This window comes from Peromyscus californicus, unplaced genomic scaffold, assembly GCF_007827085.1.
Source record: "Peromyscus californicus insignis strain IS unplaced genomic scaffold, ASM782708v3 Scaffold_11__1_contigs__length_118956290, whole genome shotgun sequence".
In the NCBI taxonomy this organism is placed as follows: Eukaryota; Metazoa; Chordata; class Mammalia; order Rodentia; family Cricetidae; genus Peromyscus; species Peromyscus californicus.
In genome coordinates this window covers 50,499,359-50,523,624 of record NW_026294402.1, presented here as the reverse complement: position 1 = coordinate 50,523,624, position 24,266 = coordinate 50,499,359, and the positions used below count along the sequence as shown (strand labels likewise).

Genomic DNA, 24,266 nt, shown 5'->3' with positions numbered 1-24,266 from the left:
GTTAGTTTTCAGAGCTTTATTAGGAGGGAAAGAGGGGGAGGGGAAAGAGGAGAGCCAGGCCTGAAGAGAGAGAACGATGGTGGAGGGGGGAAGGAGAGAATAGAACAGAGCAGAGAGAGAGAATGAGGTCTGCATCCGGCTTTTAAGGTGCAGATTGTGTGACCATGCTGCCCAGATGTAGTCTCCAGCACCTACTGATGACGTAAGATGCAAGACCTGAAGCTGCGCATGTGCAGGAGTGAGGGCAGGATCCTAACAGTATGGCTACTGAGCAATCACTGACATTGGACTCTGTGGATCCACTGTTTCACTGAGCCTTCTCCACAGTGCCGTGGTAGAGGAAAGGGGTCGATACTGAGCTAGTCAGGGAGGGACAACTACTACTATATTCAACTGGTTGGAGCCGGTCACTGCCCACCATAAGAGAGCTATGTCTATCCATACTGAATGGACAATATTAACTTAACTCAGTGAAAGCATTTCTGCTAAGGACTGAAATGAAATTTGTATCTGATAGTTCAACGTCTGTGACGGGAGCTTTAGAGATCTACTAAGAAAAACAGTTAACATGCTGAAAACCCAAGCAGCTATTTTAACTGTTAGTGTGACTCAGAAGTGACAGATGAGTGATAACAATAATTCAATTCTTAAATGGCTACAGCTAGCTGTGTCGTAAGTTAATAAAGAGCCATGCACCTCAACTACGAGGGTAAGAGCTATCATTAAAGCTGAGTTTTGGGTTTGTATCTGCATCCAATGTCAGCCAAGACAGGTCAGTAGTAGGTAGTCAACTCTGTCAGAAGAGAGCTGGGGGTCTTCTCAAATACTAAGAAGAGCTTGGTGACCTACCCTGGGTGTTCTGAGACAATGGTAGCCTGAAAATAATTAACAAATTTCTCAACTGACTTTTCACCCACAAATAAAGGATCTGTAAGTCACAAGTCCAAAAAGTTAGTTCCTCATCCACTTTTCTCCACCCTGACAAAGGTATGCTGACTCCTGAATAGGATTAAAACCAGTTGTCTGGGTGTGGATAAGTGGCTCTCAACCTCCATAATTTTTAGCTCAGTAGCAAAACATTTGTCTAGAATGCCAGAGGCTCTAGGCTTGATACCTAACATCTTAAACAAAACAAAAACATGATTTTTTAGCATCAAAATGCAAAATCACACTCAATAAAAGAGCAATTGAAAATGTCTCAGGTGCACATTTAATTATAACATAATTCTTTTATTAAAAAAAGGCAAAATAAGAATATGCACTAGAATAATTAAGTTTTGAGAACATTCACTACCTAAATAAAGGAATGAATAATGTATAATACAATGAAACCTGTGCTAAATTTAAGATTTATCTGGAAAAAAAACATATAAAAAGATAGGACAGTTTATTTTTAATCAGTCAAAAATGAAGAGTCTGGACAATGTCAATTTCCACTCACCATAATGCTATAATTATACATTAAATATAATTACTATCTATACATATGCAAAAATATAAAGTTCTATTTCATACGACAAAACCTTTTATAGAAACCATTTTAAAATTAAGTAGAACTTCTCAACATCTATGTGAGGTTTAAGTCTTTCTGAAGGTTCCTTTAAAGGTTTTAAAATATAACACTAAACCTAAAAACACTGTCCTTTGTCAGTTTCAAAAGTAAATCTACTTAGTACAGAACAAAAACTGATCGCTTCATCACATGCTACTTAAATACTATTGTTTAGACACGTCTAAAGTCCTCCATTTCTTCAAGTATGGAAACAAAACTCAGTCATCCCACAACACAGCACTACACAGATGGAGTACTTGGGAAAGACTGTGTGGTCATATGGCACAATACTAATGTTTTACTCCTTCAATAAATCTTGAAATAAATATCAAGTTTTGTTTTGTTTTTCTTCTAGAAGGCCAAAAATGATAATCTACATTAAGATTTGATATGGTAAGACTTAAGAGTGTAAAATACAACATCAATATTTTATCATAAAAGTAAAGCTGGTGGCAAACTACAAAAGGACCCACCCTGCACTTGAGCACAATTAGGAGTTAAAGCTCATCATGGTAGAAATAGTCATCATGGAGCTGTCTGCCATAATCCGTGGCTTCGCTGGTAAGAAACAAGTCTTGGTTTTCCAGAATCTCTTCTTCAGAGAGCTTTTTGTCACCATTCAAATCCATCTCATCAATTAGATGAAGAGCCTTTAAAATAAACCAACCCAAAAGGTGTCCAGAATTAGTCTTTGAAATAAAATGTTCACATTTGGGTGTGATTTGTCAAAACCACTTAGATATACCAAGAACTCATCAATGTCTAAGTCTCTAAATTATTACACATGCCACTGTCCCTGTCTACTGCTTCTCTCATATCCCCTTATTCAATCTATATTGGGTTCTGCAGCGCCACACTGGGTCAGTACAGGGTCAGTACAGGGTATAATCCACTTGAGCCTCTAAGTATGACACAAGGTGTCATCCTATTGATTGTGTCCTAAGATTAGTACATGATACAATCTTAACTTCCTTGTCTCCCTGACAATATGAAAGTTTCATCATTTAATTCAAAACACAATATACCCATCCTATGTAATTCCATTTCTTTTTTCTTTTGATGGAGACTTCCAGCTTCCTTTCCTATCAGTAATACAAAGTGTGTGTTAGGAAGGGGAAAACAGCAATTCTGTAATACTTACTTCCTCTTGTGCAATGCCCTGATTATTGGGCACTACCCATGATAACAGCTCTTGGGGATCGAGCCGGCCATCATTATCCTTGTCATAATCATTCACAAATCTGTCCTTCTCAACAAGTATCCATTCTGGATCTTCATTTGCAGCTTAATAAAAAAGCAAAAACAAAAACACTAATATATAAGAGTATCACATGAAACCAGTAAGAAGTTTGATGTATCTCTAAAATAAAGGAAGTAAATTTAAAGTTTACTACAAATTTTGAAACCCAAGGAAACAGAACTACTTACCAGAAAAATTCTGAAATAAGGATAAATATGTAAAGATTTCCAAAAGTGAGACATTAACTAAAAGAACTCAGCCTTAACTGTTGCAAATTTACTAAACTAGTGCTTTTATTGTGTTGCCACTTACCCTGATTTCTAGTTTTCCTAATTTTTAAGTGGATAATATTTATTTTTAATTAAAAAATTGTTTTGAGACAGGGTCTAGAGAGACTAGTCTCAAACTCCCTATGTAGTTGAAGATGACTTTGAACTTGATGCGCTACCACACCTGGTTTGTGCAGTACTAAGGCTAGACGCCAGGGGTCTCCTGTATGCTAGGCAGCACTTTGTAAACAGCCACATGCCCAGGCCAGGGCAATGCTTTATATACATCATGTGACTACAGACTGTCTGACATGTTTGTATACAGCAATGCCTTACGTAAGGCTCATTTACAATAACAAACCAGGAAAACAACTTTAAAACTTCCTTTTTTTTAAGCATATAAGCAACAATTCTGGTAAAGGACAACAACTTAAAGAAAGGAAATTCCCGGGGCTGGAGAGACAGCTCAGAGGTTAAGAGCATTGGCTGCTCTTCCAGAGGTCCTGAGTTCAATTCCCAGCAACCACATGGTGGCTCACAAGCATCTATAATAAAATCTGGTGCCTTCATCTGACGGGTAGGCAAACATGCAGGACATAATAAATAAATAAATCTTAAAAAAAAAAAAAAAAGGAAAGAAAGAAAGAAAGGAAACTCCCTTTAAGGTCAAACTTACTTCATCTAGCCTACACTATTTGCAGTATTTTACATTCTTTCTCAAGATCTACACGCAGTGGCACAGGAGTTTAAAGACAACCCCCCTTCCTCCTTTGAATGACAATGGCATTACATTTGCTGGAAAAGGAAGGAAGTGTTTGGACATACATGGAAATGAAAATGAGCAGAGTGTCATGTCAGGAGCTGTGAGAGCCTGCGTGGCTCCTCTGGTCACACAGAACCTCTTTCCTGAATTCCAACCCCATGCTTTCCGCCTTACCCTCGGGCAACTTACTTGGGTCTCGCCTGTAATCGCCAAGAAATTCTTCCAAACTAACAAACCCATCGCCATTTTTGTCATGTTCTTCTAAAGCCTCTTGAATGACGAACTCCTGTTACACATTCATTCAAAGAGAATAAACAACCATTTGTCACAAACATTTCAATCCCACCGTCTTTTTTTTTTTTAAAGATTTATTTATTTATTATGTATACAGAAGAGGGTGCCAGATCTCATTACAGATGGTTGTAAGCCACCATGTGGTTGCTGGGAATTGAACTCAGGACCTCTGGAAGAACAGTCAGTGCTCTTAACCTCTGAGCCATCTCTCCAGCCCAATCCCACCGTCTTAACCAATCCTACTATAGAACTTCTTCATAAGCAATCATTCTGGCCGTTCATATCTGCAGGAAAATGTTTGTAAATTCTGGAACTCAGAAGTAAGAATAACCCCCAAGTACTGAGTGATTTTAAATTGTACATCTTTATTCTCCTGTGTTGTGAAGAATTCTATTTCACTTTCATAAACAACCTCAGCACTAAACACAAGCTTCCTGCTTTCTGTATATTCTCCTCCCTCTCAAGAACGCCATCTCTCAAAGTCTCAGTGGACTGCTAGACAAAGAACTACAGGGAAACTAATAACTACTGAAGACAGAATTAGCCTTTTCCAGGGATGAGCGCCCTAACTGACTCTCCAATACAACAAAGCGGTCAGCCCTGAGACCACACACACGCAAGCAACAAAAGTAGACTCAGCAGGTTGTACTTACATACTTATGCACACATATACATACCTGTGTGACAATAATCAAAGAAAAAGAAGCTATCCATCTGAGTACTGTGGGGGAGCATGGAAAGAGTTAGAGGGAAAGGAGTTGGGAAGAAAATGGAAGGGGGAAGTAATATATTTTTATTAAAAATGTATGGAAGAAAAAGAATGCCACCTCTGACTACTCCTTTTCCCCCTCCATTTGCTCTGCAATCCAGTAAGGGCTCTCAAAGAACATGACCTTATACTCCTCAGCACACAGATGTTGTTCTTTCTCCAGGGTGGAAATAGCTGTGGGATAATCTTTTTGTACACTGTAAAGATGAGTCTCTGCCTAAGGTACCTTCTCATTGGTTTAATAAAGAGCTGAATGTTCTTTATTAAATACCTACTCAGGAGAAGATAGGTGGGACTTCTGGGGGAGAAAGGGGGTCTTGGAAAGAATCTGAGGGATGGGGAAATAAGACAGAGATGGGGGAGGGAGTTAGATGTATAGTATGGAGGAGAGGTTAAGTCATGTGGCAGAATGTAGATGAATATAAATGAGTTCTTATAAAGTTATAATTGCTAGTTGGGAACAAACTAAGCTAAGACCAAGCTTTCATAATTAATAATAAGTCTCCATGTCATTATTTGGGGGCTGACAGACCAAAAAAGTCTGATAAGACTATATTTGGCACCCAATTTGGGGCCATGTATATCCACATAGAGCCTGAGAAAGTTGAAAAAAAGTTCCAAACATGGAGGCAGACACAGCTTCCTAGTAACCATGCTCTCACGCAGGCCCAGTGCTCATGGCATACAGAGGTATGGCTCCTTTAAGACGCCCTGCTATGCAGCCAGCATGCTACTCAGCACTTGGTAGAAACACCTGCTGCAGTGCAGGCCCACCAATTCCCCAGAGCTGGGGCAGGTAAATACAGCTTCTTGCTGATACCTGCAGGCATGAGGCTCAGCTCTCATGGAAGGGCAAACAGCAGCTGCAGCCCAGAACCAGCGGGATAGCCTGCTGGATGGATCTGAGGGGGACAGAGCCAGCCACCAGTGCCATGTGCTAAGCAGAACCATGCAGAGGATGGCTTGGTCCTTTAAGGCTTGGCTCATGTGGTAAGAGAAGGCTACAGACATACAAAAAGCCAGGTCCTGACCAAAAAAACCCTGCACAGGTACAGTATGCTTGAAAATGTGCTTAAGTGCTAAAGAAAGAAAAGAAAATAGGTATAGATAATCATAGAAAAAATAGTTTAAAAACAATAAAGTAAAATCTTTGATGAATATATATATATATATATATATATATATATATATATATATATATATATATATATATATATATATATAAATGATAAGCCATGTAAGGATGGGAAATACACAGGGCATCTCGATCCTATATAGTGCTTTGTTGACTGAATTTTTTGAATGCTGATGAGTGAAGGACAAATACTGCTAAGAGACATTGGATTATAGAAACTATTAAATTAAATGAACATATATATTTTAAGGATGTCTTAACTTCAGAATGGAAGTCAGGAAATATGTTGCATTAGGAGAGAGGTTATGCTTTTGTTTCCATAGGAAACAAAAAACTATAGATTTCTTCAAAATTAATAAAGATCAGATTTGACCGGGGGAGACCTCCTGAAAATCTTGGATACAAACAAGGAAAAAATCAAGGGAAAAAAAAAAGAGAAAGAGGGGCTGGAGAGATGGCTCAGCGGTTAAGAGCACTAACTGCTCTTTCAGAGGTCTTGAGTTCTATTCCCAGCAACCACATGGTGGCTCACAACCATCTGTAATGAGCTCTGGCATCCTCTTCTGGCCTGCAGGCAAACATGCTGTATACATAATAAATAAATCTTTAAAAAAATTCTAAAAAAAAAAAAAGAGAGAGAAAGAAAAACTACAAGACAGGTGATGTATACGCTGATCCCTCTACATGGGAACAGCTCTGAAGACTGGAAAGACATGATAAATCTCGTTGGCTACAGAATCCTCATAACTTATTATTACATGCCACCCTTTCACATGGATAGGATGGAAATTTAATTACAGTTTGGTTATGCAGTTCAAATGGACATAAAATTGACAGATGCCTTTTATCTGCTCAAATTTAAAAAAGAAAATCATCTTTAGGTGATTTGTGCATACCGCACATGCCATACTTGTGTTAATATATCTGTTACCTTTAAAAGTTTGTGTGTTTTCAGAACAAAAGGACCAGACATCAATGAAGACAAGTAGCCCAGGTGATCCAGCCTCTCAGAATGCCTCTGTTGCAGTTTCCTCAAAAATCTACATGTAAAACAACTTCAAAGCAGCTAGCTGAGATGGTGAAGCCTCACAGACTACTCTAGCCAGGACTTCAGTTAACCCTGCACCTTCCCATCACATCAAGACTGGACAAAAAAATGATACAGCTAGCTCTTCCTAGACTTGACCATTATTTCAATTTTCTTAGGGTCTACCAAAGATACTGTCACCCCCAGGCAACAGGAAGCAATTTTAAGAACTTGACACCCCCATTTCCAAGAGGTAGAGGAGTAGTTTTTGGTTGCTTGGTGGGTTATAGATGTTCGTCATTATTTAGGGGAGTTGGTTGCAAGTTGTTCCTGGTCATGGTAAGAGAGGAAAGTAAGCAAAAGAGGTTAGATTCAGGGATCTCTTTCTCTGAAAAACAGGGGAGGATATAGGAATAATAGGATAAAGTATTGAATCTATTTTTAAACTAAAAAGAAACGACTAGTCTCAAATATTTTACATTGGTATGGATTTTTGTATATTGATACAAATTTAAGGTCATTTTTATTATTATGTTATACTGTATATATTTTTCTACTCTTATTTAAGGTATTGTACCTATGAAGCTCATTTGAAAATGTAATATAAAGTTCTAGTCCTTAAAAGCTATTACTACAAACTGTTTAGAATAATTAAGAAATGCAGGTTAGTAATTAGTCATCTATAACAATCAAATATGTAGGCATGTTAGGTATGTTTTCAAGGTCCAACATATTTTAGATAAGTGATCTATCTTCAAATACTTGAATGATCTACAAAATATGATATTTAAGATGTTTTAATAACATAAGGCTTTTCATGACAGTGAGACACGTCTGCTCCTGGCAGCACCAATCTACTTTAGAGAAGATGATGGCCATTGCTTTCAATGTGGCAAACTTAGCCAATGGACAAGAAACTACCCTTGCCTCAACTGCTGACAGTATGCTGTCCAAACCGGACAAGCAGGACACAAAAGAAGGCAACTGCCAAGACAAGGTAGGGCAGCCTTCAAAATTCCTGCTTAACAGAAAAGTCTTGTCAGATATTCTAGGCCTGTAGGCCAAAGATGGATGCCCCAACATTGCAGAGGAACCTTGGGTGACTGTCCAGGCAGCCAGCTGTCTCTGTCATTTCTATAGTTTTGGAAGTTGCTTGCTTTGCACTGTAGATGTAACTGTCTTATTAAATAAGAAACACAGAGCCAATACAGAGATGAAAGCCAAGAGGTCAGAGCAATAAAAGAGACAACAGCGGCAGTGAAGGGTAAGGTTTTTAGCTCTTAGCTATTGCTCTGACCTCTTGGCTTTCATCTCTGTATTGGCTCTGTGTTTCTTATTTAATAAGATGGTTACATCTACATTGCATTTCTTGTTTACTCAGGTAGTATTTTATCCTTCTCAGGTCTCTGATGGAAGTAAAGACTAAATTAGTTAGTTTTACAGTTTTGTTACCAAATTAAAAAAAAAAAAACTCACAGAAGAGATGTAAAATTTATAAAAGTTGAGAGACATAAAGCTTAAGTTGTTTATCTAAAAAAGAATGTTTTAAAGTCTAAAAGGATATTTTTAGGCTAGTAATACAAGTTATGATGGAAAGTAGCTTAGGTACAAAACTTTGAACTCATTAAGTTCAAAGGATAGATAGGATAGATAATAAAGTACTTTCCCAAAATTTGCCAAATATTAATGGACTGGATATTGTGAATGTAATTCTTATCTGATAATTGTTCTTACTGTATATAGTTTCACTAGGTTAGAGTTAAAACCTTTCCTTTTTATTTAGATGAAAAGGGGGGAATTTTGTGAGATAATCTTTCTGTATACTGTGAAGATGTGTCTCTGCCTAAGGTACCTTCTGATTAGCTTAATAAAGAGCTGAATGGCCAACAGTTAGAGGGGAGAGGATAGGCAGGACTTCCGGGGAGAGAGGGAAATTCAGAAAGAATTCGAGGCATGGAGATTAAGCCAGTGAGGCATGGGAGTTGGATGTACAGTATGGAGGGGAGGTAACGCGCCATGTGGTAGAACATGGATGAAAATAAATGGGTTAATTTAAGTTATAAGAGCTAGCTGGGAACAAGCCTAAGCTAAGGCTAAGCTTTCATAATTAATAATAAGTCTCTGTGTCATTACTTGGGGGCTGACGATCCAAAGAAAGTCCAACAAAAAAGACTAACTACATCTCTTGACTTCCAAACTCAGTCCCCTTACTACTTCTAAACCTACATTCATTCACCAATCTAAATGTTCCTCACTCATTTCAAGCTCTTACCAAGCAACCAGTCCTCCATGTGTCTCATATGTAGAGTGTTTCTTTCCCTTAGCTCACTTCTCAGCACTGGAATCACCCAAGCCTCTGACTCTCTGACCTTGGATCCTTTACCTACATCTTCAGTGATATGTACATCCCCAGGGCATTGCTTTACTCTTGAATTATCACCCTGTCTAGTCTCAGGCTTCACCCTGTGAGTCTCACTTTACTACCTGATACTCCCTAAACCTCTCAATCCAGACTTTGTATCTGAACTGTAATGAAAACATCTTCTCAAATTTCCAGTCTGGACAAATCCCAGGGCTTTGCCTACATTTGTATGAAGCAACATTGAAAGACACATTATTGTTTTTTAAAAACCCAACTGTACACATTTTACATATAGAAGAGGCTAGGGACCCAAGGATTAGTTTTAGAGAAAGTATGTGAGAATCTCATAGAACTATAATCACTATTTAGGGTAGTGTGTCTATATACACTTCTTCTGGGAAAGCGCTACAGTTTTTATTTATTTATTTTTAAATCACATTTTTAAAGGAGAAGGGAGTTTGCAATCTAACAAAAGTTAAGAATCATTGATCAAAATAATAATTCTACAATTCAAGCAATATCCTTGGGCAATAGCAGATTTATTTTAATTATGTTGCCATACTTTAAAAGAATTTTTAGAACAATATAAATGAAAATATTTCAAGGCTAGGCCTGGTGGAGCAGGCTGGCTATCCCAGCAACTTGGGAGTCTAAGGCAGGGGAATTGAAAGTTCAAGGCCTGCTCACACCACACAATGAGTTCACATAACTTATACTTTTTTTTGTTTTTTTGTTTTTTGTTTTGTTTTGTTTTTTCAAGACAGGGTTTCTCTGTGTAGCTTTGCGCCTTTCCTGGAACTCACATGGTAGCCCAGGCTGGCCTTGAACTCACAGAGATCCGCCTGGCTCTGCCTCCCGAGTGCTGGGATTAAAGGCGTGTGCCACCATCGCCCAGCATAACTTATAAGTTTACATAACTTATAAGGGCTGGGGATGTAGCATATGCAAAATCCCATGTTAAATTCCCAGTATCACAAAAATAGAGCAAACTTTTCAAATTAAATTCTAACTTGAATTAACAGTAAAAATCAGTTAACTGATCCTGTATCCCTGTCTTTTCCTATACCCAACATACCCTTTAGAGGAGGAAAAGGTGATACTGTGTCAAAGGTATAGCTTTTGTCACTTTTACATAAGCTGAAAACTTCAGGGTCCTTTCTGTCTCTTAACACTTATTTTGTAAATCAACATTCTTGACATTGCTGTTACAAGGTCTTCAAAATGTTGATGGAATCTATTCTGTTCCCTTGCCAGGCTCCTATTACATAATGCCTATTATTTAATTGCTTTCACCAGCCCACCCCATCCTCAGTCAACTGTTCCTTGTTCTCTAAAAGTCAAGGTCCAAAATCCTCTGCCTGCTTTTCTAGAACTCAATTAGTGTGGCCCAGCTTAGCTTTGGCATTTAAATCACACCTAGCACTGGTCTTAAACTAGGTCATGTCCTTTGTGCCAAGTAAGAACTTAGAAACTTCACAATGACAAGAAAAGTGGCACTAATGGTACCGCCTTGCCACGAGCTATGGAGAAAAATGTGCCTGCTTGTTATTCAAGACAACAGATTCTGGCCACTACCCACTCAACAAAGAGCTAGACCTCCCTCCATAAAATACCCAGGAAATAAAGCCACAGAGCTGGAGGCTTATGCCATACAACAGATCTCAGTATACATGGATTGTCAGTAAAGGTTTTCTTATTAATATGATGGGAAGCAAGGCTTCTTAAGAAGCTTGCTAAAAACACAGGGGCTCAACCAGTGTTCAAACAATTAAACCAGAATCCAACAGCCTTGTGCGGGCTACTAAACAATACTTCTTTTAGGTACTCATGGAATGAGAAGACTTACTATGTATAAAGTCAAAAAAGTATCCCATCCTCTGAAAACAAATCAAAATGTGATCCATTTTTCCAGATCAAAAGTTCTCATAAGTTAGGCTGTGAACTACATGAGAGTTGTGCTGATAAGAACATGGAAAGCCTAGACAAAGGTCTGAAAACCCTGAAAGGGATGAGAAAGGCCTTGATAGGTTATGACAGAGAGGTAGCCGGAGAAGACTGTTGCATATATACACAGATTAAAAACAAAATCCTCCACTTTCTCCCTCCCAGAACCATCTCGCCATCACAGAAACCCTTACCACTTCTAATCTTACGTGAGAAGAACTTCTGAACGTTTTGAATCTGCTCGTCTCTAAATTCCTGTTTCACAACCCATTTTTAATAACTTAGCAAATAGGCTTTAATCACTCATAATGCTGTTAAACTTGCTCCTTACCGTCATATACTCAACTTCTTCAGGGTGCTCAAAAGCAATAAATTCTTCAAGATTCAGACCAGGACCAGAATCCTGGTTAGCTTTTTCAAATCGTTTCTTATCCTTTAAATGAAGCTTTGGGGGGAAAAAAGAACAATTTTAAAGATCTTGGTACCATGTCAGCTTTGAAAAATGCACACAATGTGAGATTTAATGTATATTTTCATACATTATCTCATCTATCTTTATAATAGCCTTCTGAAAGTAGGTGGAGCTAATCACAAACATCCACACAGAAGCACCATAGTCAGACAAAGCTAGACCTTAGTTGTACAAGACACTAACTATGGCATTCAGGGCAAACTGCTCAACCTCTTTGGTTTCTTCTATAAAACTGGGACAAAAATGTCTACTAAGAAACTTGTAGGACAGCTGCCACTGGGTAACCCCAATGGTAACCGTGAAGTGGTGGCACACACTTGCAATCTCAGCACTCCAGACACCAAGGCAGGAGGATCAGGAGGGAGGCCAGCCTGTGCTAAACCAAACCCCAAACAATAAATTACTAGATGGTTGGCAGAGTAATTGAGATTACACAATTTAATAAAAGCCACAGATACTTACATCTCATTAATTCAGCCCAGTAATTTTGGAATACTTTCAAAACAATAAAATTAGGACAACCAACTATATCTTGGTAGAGCCTTTTAAAATTGCTTCAGGTCCTCTAAATGATTTTTCAAAAATATGTTAACATTACTTAAGAGGCTAAGGCAGGTGAATCTCTATGAGTTCAAGGCCAACCTATGAGATACAGGCTAGCCTTGGCTACATAGAAAGACCCTGTTTCAAAAAACCAAGAAACAAAACCACTCAAACAAACAAAAATATGTTTCAGAAAAATGGTCCCTTATTTTGAGAAACCCCTCCTCTGACTACTGATAGCATATATGGAATTCTGTTCTTAGTAGGCTCTTCATTCTGCTAATTACATATATTCATAAATATATAGTCCAAAGGCTTAATAGGGTCTCATTGGCCGGGCGGCAGTGGTGCTAATTACATATATTCATAAATAAATAGTCCAAAGGCTTAATAGGGTCTCATTAGCCGGGCGGCAGTGGTGCATGCCTTTAATCCCAGATCTCAGTGAGTTCGACGTCAGCCTGGTCTTCAGAGTGAGATCCAGGACAGGCACCAAAACTACACAGAGAAACCCTGTCTCGAAAACCAAAACAAAACAAAAAACCAAACTTCTGTTTTCTTTTTAAAGTATGTTCAAGTACAGAAAAGATTCAGCAATTAGGGACAAGGATGCTTTTGATATATGTTCGAGGAGAATTCTCTAACCAACGACTTTGAAAGCCATCAGTATGACATTCCTAACATCACACCCTTTCTATTTTGAATATTTTTGGGAACAGCCTTTTATTTTAAAAACTTGCATATAGTAAACATTATTGTTTAAACATAATCACAAATATTTTTAGCAATTTTTAATTTATGCGTTTTATCATTGTTAATTGTTTTTTCAGAATAGCTTAGTAAGAAGTCATATACTTAAAACAGTAGGTATTTCACTGACCCCCCCAGTGGAAAGCTCACACCTCCCCTAAAGAATTTGGTTTTTAAACATCTAGACTCTACAAGCCAGCCACATTTTCTCAATTATAACACGAAAAAAACTGTTTCTAAATAGCGGCAACTTTAGATCAAGTAATTTACATTTAACGCTCAGATTTAAATGGGGAGAAGTAGAAAAACAAGAATTTGAGGTTCTGTGTAGAGTCAACTAAGTCTTTGTGAATAAATCACTGTTCAAAATACCAAATGTTTTGAGTTCCTTATGAAAGAACCCTTCGATCTGGAGCTTTAAAAAAAGTCCATGTTTTAGCAGAGTGAGCTAACTGTGGCCAAATGTGCCTATGGAAAGAAAGGCCCTCTTTCACCAAGCTGAAGAGGTGGGGAGGGAGGACCAGGAAGGAGGGGAAGGAAAAGCGTTCGGAGGAATGTCAGAGTTCATGGCCATTTGACTGCAACTAAGAGTGCCGATTGCTGGGCACGATGCCACATACTTGTAATCCCAGCACTTGGGAGGTTGAGGCAGGAGGATCACAAGTTTGAGGGCAGCCTGGGCTACATGGCAAGATTGTCTTTTGAAGCTGGAGAGATGGCTCAGTGGTTAAAAGCACTGGCTGCTCTTCTAGAGAACAGAGGTTTGAGTCCCAGTACCCACAGAACAGCTCACAACCTTCTATAACTCCAGTTCCAGGGGATTCAATGTCTTCTTCTGGCCTCTGAGGGCATCAGACATGCATAGTACACAGACATACATGTAAGCAAAACATCCGTGCACATAAATAAAAATTAAAAAAAAAAACTTTAAGTCTCTTAAAAAATGTCTCATATTAAATAAGTCAATATATAGTTTTTAATTGTAAATTGAAAGACAATAATGAAAGTTCCACAAAATTGAACATTTTTATTTTCTTTTTAAAAATTTCTTATAGGCTACTAGAGCAAAGGTTCTGAACCTGTGGGTCGCAATTACTTTGATCAAATGACCCTTTCACAGGAGTCACAAATCAGGTATCCTGCATTCAGATATTTACAGCACAATTCACAACAGTAGCAAAATTATAGTTATGAAGTAGCAACGAAACAATTTTATGGTTGGGTGTCACCACAGCATGAGAAACTGTATTAAAGGGTCGCAGCTTTAGGAAGGTTGAGAACCACTGTACTAAAAGACAAGATACAGTGATAAAAAGAAAACCATATTAACAATTTATTTTTATGCAGAAATTTGTGAAAAACAAAACTGCAATCTTGATAAATATTATTTGACATGAGGGAATACATAATCGACAATCCTAGAATAAAGTTTAGGTCTTAACAATCAGCAGCAATGCTCATATCTTACAAAAATGAACGTTGTTTATGATGTAGTCAGCAGCTGACTGCAGAAGTTAGAATACTGAACTTTTGCCAGGCAGTTCCCCCAACTTCAATTACTCTGCTTATCTTGTGTTCTTCACACTATTCGGAAAAACTTCTTCAGATATTTCGCAATGTGAAAAGGTAATTATTTTGTTGTCTATAATCTTTATATGGAAACTTAACAAAAATAAGATTCAAGTACAAATAAATTTTAGTTTAATTTTCTACTAGATTTCAATATAAAGATTTTATTTTCTTCAGATATCTGCTTTTTATGACAACTTTATTCTTGTCTAAATGTAGTTTGTAACTTTGAAATTGACTCAGGCTTCATCCTTTAAAGTTTAGTTTTTGAGGCAGGGTCTCACTGTGTAGCCTTTGCTGGCCTGGAACCCTGCTTCTGCTTCATGAGTGCTGGGACTAAAGGCATACACCATCATGCCCAGACTTTTTATATTTTGAAGACTAATGCACACTCTCTCTGGGTTTATTTTTACATTCCACACCAATTTTTTAGAGGTTATAAATAATCAAATTCTAAAAAAGTATTATTAGAACTTCAAAAAGATTGTCTTATCCTTGGTCAAATAATAGCCAATAGGATTCCTACTGGTATGTGTTCATTTTGGGGATAGATAATTTCCATTAGGATACAAAGATCCATTTAACTTATTCTTAAAGAAACTATTTATTAGCATATATTTACTTTTATGTGTATATGTGTATGTGCTTAAGTGAATTTATGTGTACCACATTAGTATTGGAGCCCTCAGAGGCCAGAAGTCGTCACCCAATCAATCCCCTGGAACTGGAGTTACAAAGCTATGGAGATGCTGGGACCCCAACTCAGGTTCTCTGAAAAAGCAGTAAAAGCTCTTAACTTCTGAGTCATCTCCAGCCCCTTAATTCATTCTTAAAAGACAGTCTTACAATATGTAATGAGTACTTGAAGAGAGTATGGCATTTGAACAAGACACCTTTTAAAAGGACTATTTGTATTTTCTATAAATGAGCAATCTACCTCCCAAAATGAGGACTCCAATGTCAACAACATCATGTCTTATATAAAATTCCTAAGAATACAGAAACACATATACTTTCTGTGTGTGTTCATGTATGCAGGTGCTTGGGCACACAGATACATACTTTTTTAGTGGAATAGTAATTCTTTGGAGTGGTAAAAAGAAGTTGGGAAGAAATGAAAATAGGAAACAGGCAGGAAATGATAACCTAACTAGTAGTTTTAAAATACTGTATTTGCATGTCATGGTTTTTAGAAGTCCCAGAATTCTAATGGTGCTTAGGAGAACTTATTCAATCTCATCATCATTTGTCTTCTCTTTAGCAGTATCCAGGATGAAAAGACTGACCTATACTCCCTTTAGGCTGCTGGAAAATAGATTCAAATAAGGAGAAGAGAAACAAAGTTTATCTTCCTCTTACAAATTAAATCCTAACTAATGTAAAGCTGATGTATTTACCAAATGCCTATACACTTTTATTAAATATAAATTTCTGTGAATTGTACATGTTTCTTCTGTTTATGAGACAGGGTCTTTTTTTCCATTAAATTAAAAAAATATGTGTATGGGTGTTTTGTCTGTATGTACCATGTGCATGCTTGTTGATACCCACAGAAGCCAGAAGAGGGCATCAGATCCCTGGGACTGAAGATACAGAGAGCTGTGAGTGACTATGTGGGTGCTGGGAATTGAACCTGGGTACTCTGGAAGAACAAGTGATCCTAACAACTAAGCCATCTCCAACTCTTTATTACATTTTTAACATTATTTATTTTAGAAAGTGGTGGTGGTATTACAGCACACATGTGGAGCTCAGAGAACAATTTGTGACAATCAGTTCTCTTCATCTACCACGTGGGTCTTGGAATGTGCATCTTTGAGATTAAACTCAGTTCCTAAGTCTTGGCAGCAAGCACCATTACCCACTGAGCCATTTCAATGGCCCAAGACAGTCAAGCCTCAAACTTGAGATCTTCTTGATTCTACCTCCCAAGTACTGCTTCTTTTACAATAGTCTTTCAACTGGAAATCAACTCCTCATCGTTCCAACTATTATATATTGTTTACCCACGCTATGATTATCCTCAATGGATAATCCCCATTTTTAGAGATGAGGAAATTGAGGGAAGGGAGGTTTAGTTTAGCAACTTTTAAGTGGTAGAGCTGGATGTGAAACCAGGCAGACTGGCTCGGAGGCTGGAACTCTTGACCTGAACACTGGTAACATATGGACAGCTTAAGAGTAATTATTAGGCCAGGAGTGGTGGTACACTTCTTTAGTCCAGGCACTCAGAGGTAGAGGCTCTGTGAATGTGAGGAAGAGTGGTTTACATGGAGAGTTCTGGGCCAGCCAGAGCTACACAGTATGACACTGCTTCAAAAAAACCAAACAAAAAGAGAATAATCATTAGCAGGAAAATAAGAAACTAGAGTTAGTGGTAGCCTATATAGTTCACGTGGCCAGTGCACATGAACTTCTACAATAAATACTATGTACAAGGTAAGTAATGACCATTAGAGGTACATATGCAGATAAAGCAAAAAGGCTCAAATGATTTCCAAGCACCTTAACTTGTTTTGGGACATATCATTTACAACAAAGTATGTTTTTATTTTTATTCTTTTCTATATTAAAACAATCTTCTAAAATGCTTTTGGGATATTAATTTGTCAAGCATATAGTCATTTGTATTGATATACTTTTGGTTTAACAGACTTCCTTGAAGTCTTGAAAAGTTATCAATAAAAATAGCTCTCCTCATTTCTGCTTAAACTGTTTATCTGCTTAAAAAAAAATTAAAACTCAGTTGGCTGTAGTGGCACACACCTTTAATCCCAGCACTTGGGAGGCAGAGGCAGGTGGATCTCTGTGAGTTCGAGGCCAGCTGGACTACAGATAGAGTTCCAGGACAGCCAGAAGTACAAGAGAAACCCTGTCTCAAAAAAAAAATAAAATAAAATTCAACACTCAATAGACTGCAAAACTACTGGATCTTCAGAACTGAGTTATTATAAATAATGTAGCACTATGTCAAACTACACTGCAGTACCTTCAAAAACCAGAAACAGGCAATCCAGCAATCTCATTTCTGGAAATTACCCAAGACCTCAAAAGCAAGATCTAAAAGAGATTTGTATACCACACTCATTACAAGATTCAAATGAAAACAAGGAGGACATGAGGCTGGGAGAGACTGGAAGAGGTGGGCACTAGAGGGAGCTGGAGACGGTAACAACGGGTGGGCGTGATCAAAGCACATTGTATAAATGTATGAAAATTCCAGAGAGTTAAAAAAAAATTCAAGTAGACAAAATATGGCACACATACAAAACACACACTAGAATTTTTGATCTTTTTTGTTTGTTTGTTTTTGTTTTTGGAGACACGGTTTCACTGTGCAGTCCTGGCTGTCCTAGAACTCACTCTGTAGAGCAGGCTGGCCTCAAACTCAGAGATCTGACTGCCTCTGCCTCCAGAGTGCTGGAGTTAAAAGTGTGTACAACCACTACCTGGCAGATATTTGGTCTTTTTAGACTATGTCCTTTCTAGGTAGAAAATTTTGGCACATGCTAAAACATGGATAAACTTTGAGGACATTATGTTAAGTGTAAATAAGGCAGTCATAAAAAAGATAAACATGATTCTCCTTACATAAGGTACTGGAGATAGGCAAATTTATATTTAATGGGTACAATGGGTACAGAATTCAGTTTTGCAAAATGAAAAGAGCTTGACCAACTGGTTGAACAACAAGATGAATATAATGAACACTATTGAAAACTCTTTAAAATGGTTGAAATAGGCATGAGATGCAGCTCATAGTGGAGCACTGGTCTAGCATGCACAAAGCCCTAGGGTTTAATCTCCAATGCCATTTTAAAAAAATGTTACAATGGGAAATGTAAGGGGAGATGGCTCAGTGGGTAAAGAGCTCACCACTAAAGTGTGAGGACTTGGGTTCAGATACCCAGGACCCATGTAAAGAAGGACATGGTGGTCTGTAATCAATGGAGGTGGAGACAATGCAACCTGAGAAGCTCAAGAGCCAGCGACCCTGGGATATGCAGCAGTGAACAAGAGACCCTCCCACCAAGTGCAAGGTAGAGATTGCCATCCAAGGCTGGTCACCTCCACAAGTGCCCAAATGGGAATATACACAACAAAAATAAATAAGATATGGAGAATGCTGGTTTTTGCTACAACTGCATTTTTATCTCATATAATCTTTTAAAGGATGGGGATATGCCATAAAATATCTAAATATGATATAAAGCTGACTGTTAAATTATTTTAAAAATAAAATACTGAGATACATATTAGAATCACCAAAATGCACTGAAGGAACAACTCTGGAAATGAGGACAAATTAGTGAAGGGGAAAACAGATGCAGGGATAATTTAGGCCCAGTTAAGAGTCGTATATCTGGCTAAAAGGAAACGATCAAAGTAACCACTGAAGTGGAACTGGAGGCTGCCCAGTGAACAAGGCAATTGTCTAGGACCTCAGGCCTGTTTGTGTTCAAACAGGACAGAGACAGGGTGTGACCAAAAGGAACAGCTTGGACCCACCTGCCTAAAAGACTCCTCTTCTGTGTCATCCAGAGCAGTATTCTCATCAAAGTCAATCACACGGTCGTACATCTGGATGTTGTATTCATCCCATGTCACAGTACCATCGCTGTTCTTATCATATTCAACAAACTGCTGTTTGGCTTCTTGCATGGCATAATGCTTAAAAGACATTTGAATCCACTGACTGAGTTCACCTATGAAAATTTCCCAGAACACAAGAATGAATGTTCACAAGAATCCCAATCTGAGTGAAGATTTCTTAACTTTTTTTGAAAAAGTAACTTCAGTGTTTGCGAAAACCTGACAACTGGCCTGATAGTACTGATAAAAATAAGGAGGTGGAGCTGGGCGGTGTGGTGCACACCTTTAATCCCAGCACTTGGAGGCAAAGCCAGGCAGATCTCTGTGAGTTTGAGGCCAGCAAGATCCAGGACAGGCACCAAAACTACACAGAGAAATCCTGTGTGTGTGTGTGGGGGGGGGGGGGGGGGGGGGGGGGGGGGGGGGGGGTGGGGGGATGAGGTGGGGAGAGCTGTGCAGAGTCCAAGAATGCTGGAATTACCATATATCTCTTAAGCACAGGTATTTGAATGGCTATTTATCTATGCATTAGAAAAAATTTTATTACTTATAAAAGGTTTAAGCGTTCCTTTAACTTATAAATTGACCAAAAATATGTATGTATGAGTATATATATTTACTGTGTGCTTTTTTTTTTTTTTGAGGACAAGGTCTTGCTATGCAGCCAAATTGGCCTAAAACTCATTACATGAACCAGGCTGGCTTCAAACTCAGAGATCCCCTTCCTCCTGTCTTCCAAGTGTTGAGATTGAATACAGTTGGGTGTCATCACACATTAATCAAGGTATGTTAGCAAACATGGCTTCAATTGTGAACAATTTATTTAGAACATTCTTTTAAGTCTGTACGTTCCATTTCTGCCTAACAACCTACCTAAGAGCACTCTTTTGTTGTTTGTTTTGAACTGAGGACATTAAAAACTGAATTAAGACTAAGATAGCTGAGTTCTACTCCTGGGTTTGCCATTCACTTGAAAATAAGGTTTTCCTCTCTGTACTTCAGTCCATCTCTCTGAAGAGAGGCAGATGATTCTAAGCCTCCATCAGCACTAATATTTTTTTATGTTGCTATAAATATAATTCACATGCAATAAGATGTTTTCTATTTGCTTATTGCTATAATAAACTAATAAAAGCAGATTCTTAAAATTCTACATACCATAGGAGTACTGTGTCACGTGATGTCTTAAGAAGAGTTTGGGCAAATGTCTCTAAAATGAATCACACTATGGACAATGAGAAAAGTGATGTGAGAAAGAAGAGTGTCTCAAGGTATGACTTGCAAACTTACCCTATTAGGGTAAGTGATGTTTACATACCGTTGGAGAAAGCACTGATTTTACTCAGTAGCCTAACTTCTAGGTATAAGCCTGTTTTCCATATCATAGTACTTTTAGCTTGCTGGAACACTAGCAATCTACATTCGACAGACAACGCTGTTTTTAAATGTACATTAATCTCCTACAAAAGGCATTCTCCATTGTTGGCGGTGCAAGACAGTCCTTACTTTCAGTGAGAAAACCATCTGAGTCCGAATCAATTTTCTTTATGATCGACTGCAGTCGTCTTTGCTGCTCTTCGTGGCCAAGTTTAACATACTCATCGACGTCTTCCTTTAGGAAGGGAAATCATACACAGGAGAATCATGCACTACACTCAGTGGGATGCAATGGTGGGGGGAAATAGGGCTACCACATGCCTCATTTGCCCCAAAGATTTCAGGATGAGCTACACTTCCTCTTCAATACGTCCCCCTCCCACCTTAAGTGATCCCGTCCTTAGTTCCAGGAATAGAAAGGATCTAGCTCTGGAGCGGCAACAGTTCCACCAGCTTTACAGGCCTCAGGGTCCCCTAGAGCGCAAGCGGAGCCCCGCCCGGCCCCCATTGTCAGGCCGCCCCAGCCAAGGCGTCGCCTGGTCGCCCCGCTTTGTCACAGGACAAAGCCCGTGGCATCCTCACCTGGACGCCCAGCAGCGCCTCGCGGTCGTAGTCTGCCCGGTGCTCGCCCTGCGGGTAATGCAGCTCCTCCGCCTTGCTGGCGCCAGCCACCGCGGCGCACAGCAGCAGCAGCAGCAGCAGCCCCAGCGCCGCGGGCCTTGGGCCCAGCTGCATCGCGCCCGCCCGGCGAGGACGCGGAGAGCCGCGAGGAAGGAGGCAGGCGGAGCCCGGGCTTGGCAGCCTTGCTTCGCGGGCGGCCACAGAGGGGCGGCGCTGCCAGTGGGGGGCGGGGGGGGGGGCGGCGGCGGCGGCGGCAGCCGGGATCCCACGGTCCCAGCCCGAAGTCCGGCGACTACTGCGTTGCGGAGGCCCGCCAGGCCCAACCTTATATGGCCGCGGGGGCGGGGGCGGGACCGGAGCTCTGTGCTTGTCGCTGATTGGGCCATGTTGCCCTGGAGGCGGGCCCTTGTTCAGAGCCTCCTACCAGAGCCAGCAGGCTAGCGAGCGGCGGGGGCCGTGCGACCCCCGCGGGCCCCTTCACCCTTTCCGCCAGACCCTTGGGAATATCACCCCAATTCACTAGCACTTTGCCTTTTCCTTTCCATCTTGGTCCTGGCGGGAAACTCCCTGACCACTCTGCGCATCCCTCCTGGCCTCCATCTGTGAGAAAGCCTGCGATTTTGCTGAAAAACAATACACTATTGTATTTCGAAAAAAAAAAAAAAAAAAATCTTCGCCCGAGGAACAGACCAGCAGTATCCATTTCCCAGGCTTCAGTGTGTCTTATTTAATTTCGCCACGGCAGGAAGTACAGTATCGGGAATTGCAGCCAGATGTTTGCATCTGATGTTCAATTTATATGACCTGGTTAAATTATTCGGGCCCTTAAGAACCTGTTTGCGCTTTTATAAAATAGGCATCTTTTTTTTCTTTTCTTTCTTTTTTTAAAAAGAGATTTTTAAATAATTGTGAGGAGTGAATTAATGCCTTTAGAACAGTAACTGGTACGTAAAAGCATTTAGTAAATGTATGCTTTCATCCATGGTGGAAGAAAGAAACACAGGAGAGTTGTACAGAAAAATAGCTCACCAAGTGGTTTTATGGATGAATGCGTGCACTCGTCTTTTTTTTTTTTTTTAATGCCTGCTTCAGGTCTGTGTAGTTTCCTCCACCTCAGCCTTTGCATAGTAAGTCCAGAGACGTTGTAACTTGAACTGTTTTGTTTACAAATTGTTCTATCTAGATTCAGGTCTTTTCATAGGAAGGAAAGGTTTTCTTTTTTTCTTTCTTTTCTTTTTTCTTTTTTTTTTAGGGAGGCAGTTGTCTTTCATTTCCCACAGGCTCTGGATTGGGAACAAGGAATCCTGTTCCAAACTGAAAACCTAGTGGGCATGAATTACAAAAGTTTCTTGAGTCAGACTGGTATATTAGGTTTAGTCAGAGACCATTCAAAGGTTTCAAAGTGAAGATAAATCCAGTGTAGAACAGCATTTTTAATATCAGAGTGTAAATACAGGCAACACTTCAGAGTCAACTTCATTAAAGGAACAAAACCTTCATTACTGGCTCATATTACATTTTCTTTCAGTTCTGAGTTTTGAGGTAGTCTGTGAAAAATAAAATAATCCTACTTAGTGAAAGGAACTCAGTTTTGGGTGGATTATTCTCAACTAAAAGGTAAATTCCAAGAGCTCCTGATGTAATTTAATCACAATGGATTGGATACAAAGTATTTGAGAGTTTTTTTTTTTTTTTTTTTTTTAACTCAAGGACTCCCCAGATGGAGATGTGGGGGCAAAGGAAGCTAATGGGATTTTATAATAATAATAACAATAACTATTACTGTTATTATTATTATTTTGGTTTTTCGAGACAAGGTTTCTCTGTGTAACAGTCCTGGCTGTCCTGGAACCCACTTTGTAGTCCAGGCTGGCCTTCAACTTACTGAGATCCGCCTGTCTCTGACTCCCAAGTGCTGGGATTAAAGGCTCTCGCCACCACTGCCCAGCTAATGGGATTTTAAATGGCTATGAAGTATCAGTACAAATGAACATCGGAAGCTCTGGGACCTGTTTTCCTTTAGCTATTTTCTTTCTCATGAGCTATTTTTCCCCTCAAATGTAGGAAAGGGTCTAACCTAACTCAGGAGATCATATTTTGAGATCTTTGGGCACTAAATGATTCTGCACAGGGATCAGGAGTGTGCTTATTCCCAAAGCTATGCAGAATTCTATGGCTGTGTGCATTTCTGGATGGAAACTCCCCAGCTTTGCTTTCATTGGAGTTTCAAAAGGATCCAGGTAGCAGAAACATTTAAAGACTCCTGAAGGAATCCTAGGCAACTCTTCACCTCTTAGATCATAAACTCCTGTTTTTGAGGAGTATTTGGAAACAGACTATAGTAAAAATGTACATTCAAGAGAAGTCAAACTAATCTTTTGTCATTTGCATGTAATTCTCTTTAGAGAAAAATATTTTTCAAGTTCTGTGAAAGAACATGAAAACACAATCAATTTCCAGTTTTATTTACATATTAGGACACATTTATATTCTATAAAGTATACAAATACTAAGGATGCAGCTTAATGAATTTTTTTAAGATAGTGAGTCAAGCTGGGCTTCCAACTCAGGGCAATTCTCCTGTCTCTGCCTCCCAAGTGCTGGGATTTCAGGCATGAGTCATCATGCCTGGTAATTAAATTTTTTTTTTTTTTGAAGTGCATGTAAACTTGTGAAATCTGCTCAGCACTCCGAGTCTCCCTCCTCCCAAAGTATCTACATCCAGAGACACTGGTACCTACCTGCCTGTAGTCTCAGCTGACTGGAGGCTGAGGGAAGGGATTCACTTGAGGAACCCTCAAGTTCAAGACCAGCCTGGACAACACAGAGAAGTCTCATTTGACAGAAGGAGCATAGAAAGGGATGGAGTATGTACAGTTCTGGCCTGTTTCATCATGGATACATAGTTCCTGTTCTGGAACCTTACACAGATGATATCATACAACATTTAAAGTATTTTGCCTTGCTAGCAAGCAGTATGATGCCA

The 24,266-nt window shown here is 39.2% G+C and overlaps 1 protein-coding gene across 1 annotated transcript; it reads right to left on the bottom strand.

The window, feature by feature from the left end:
- Positions 1-1,198: 1,198 nt before the first annotated feature.
- Rcn2 (reticulocalbin 2) lies at positions 1,199-21,518 on the bottom strand. The gene is made up of 7 exons (XM_052761106.1): positions 21,242-21,518; positions 20,789-20,894; positions 19,199-19,395; positions 11,687-11,800; positions 4,014-4,110; positions 2,694-2,836; positions 1,199-2,202 (listed from the first exon to the last, which is right to left on the bottom strand). The coding sequence occupies exons 1-7, from the start codon at positions 21,392-21,394 to the stop codon at positions 2,050-2,052; spliced, it is 963 nt and encodes a 320-aa protein (XP_052617066.1). The 5' UTR covers positions 21,395-21,518; the 3' UTR covers positions 1,199-2,049.
- Between the last annotated feature and the right edge of the window lie 2,748 nt (positions 21,519-24,266).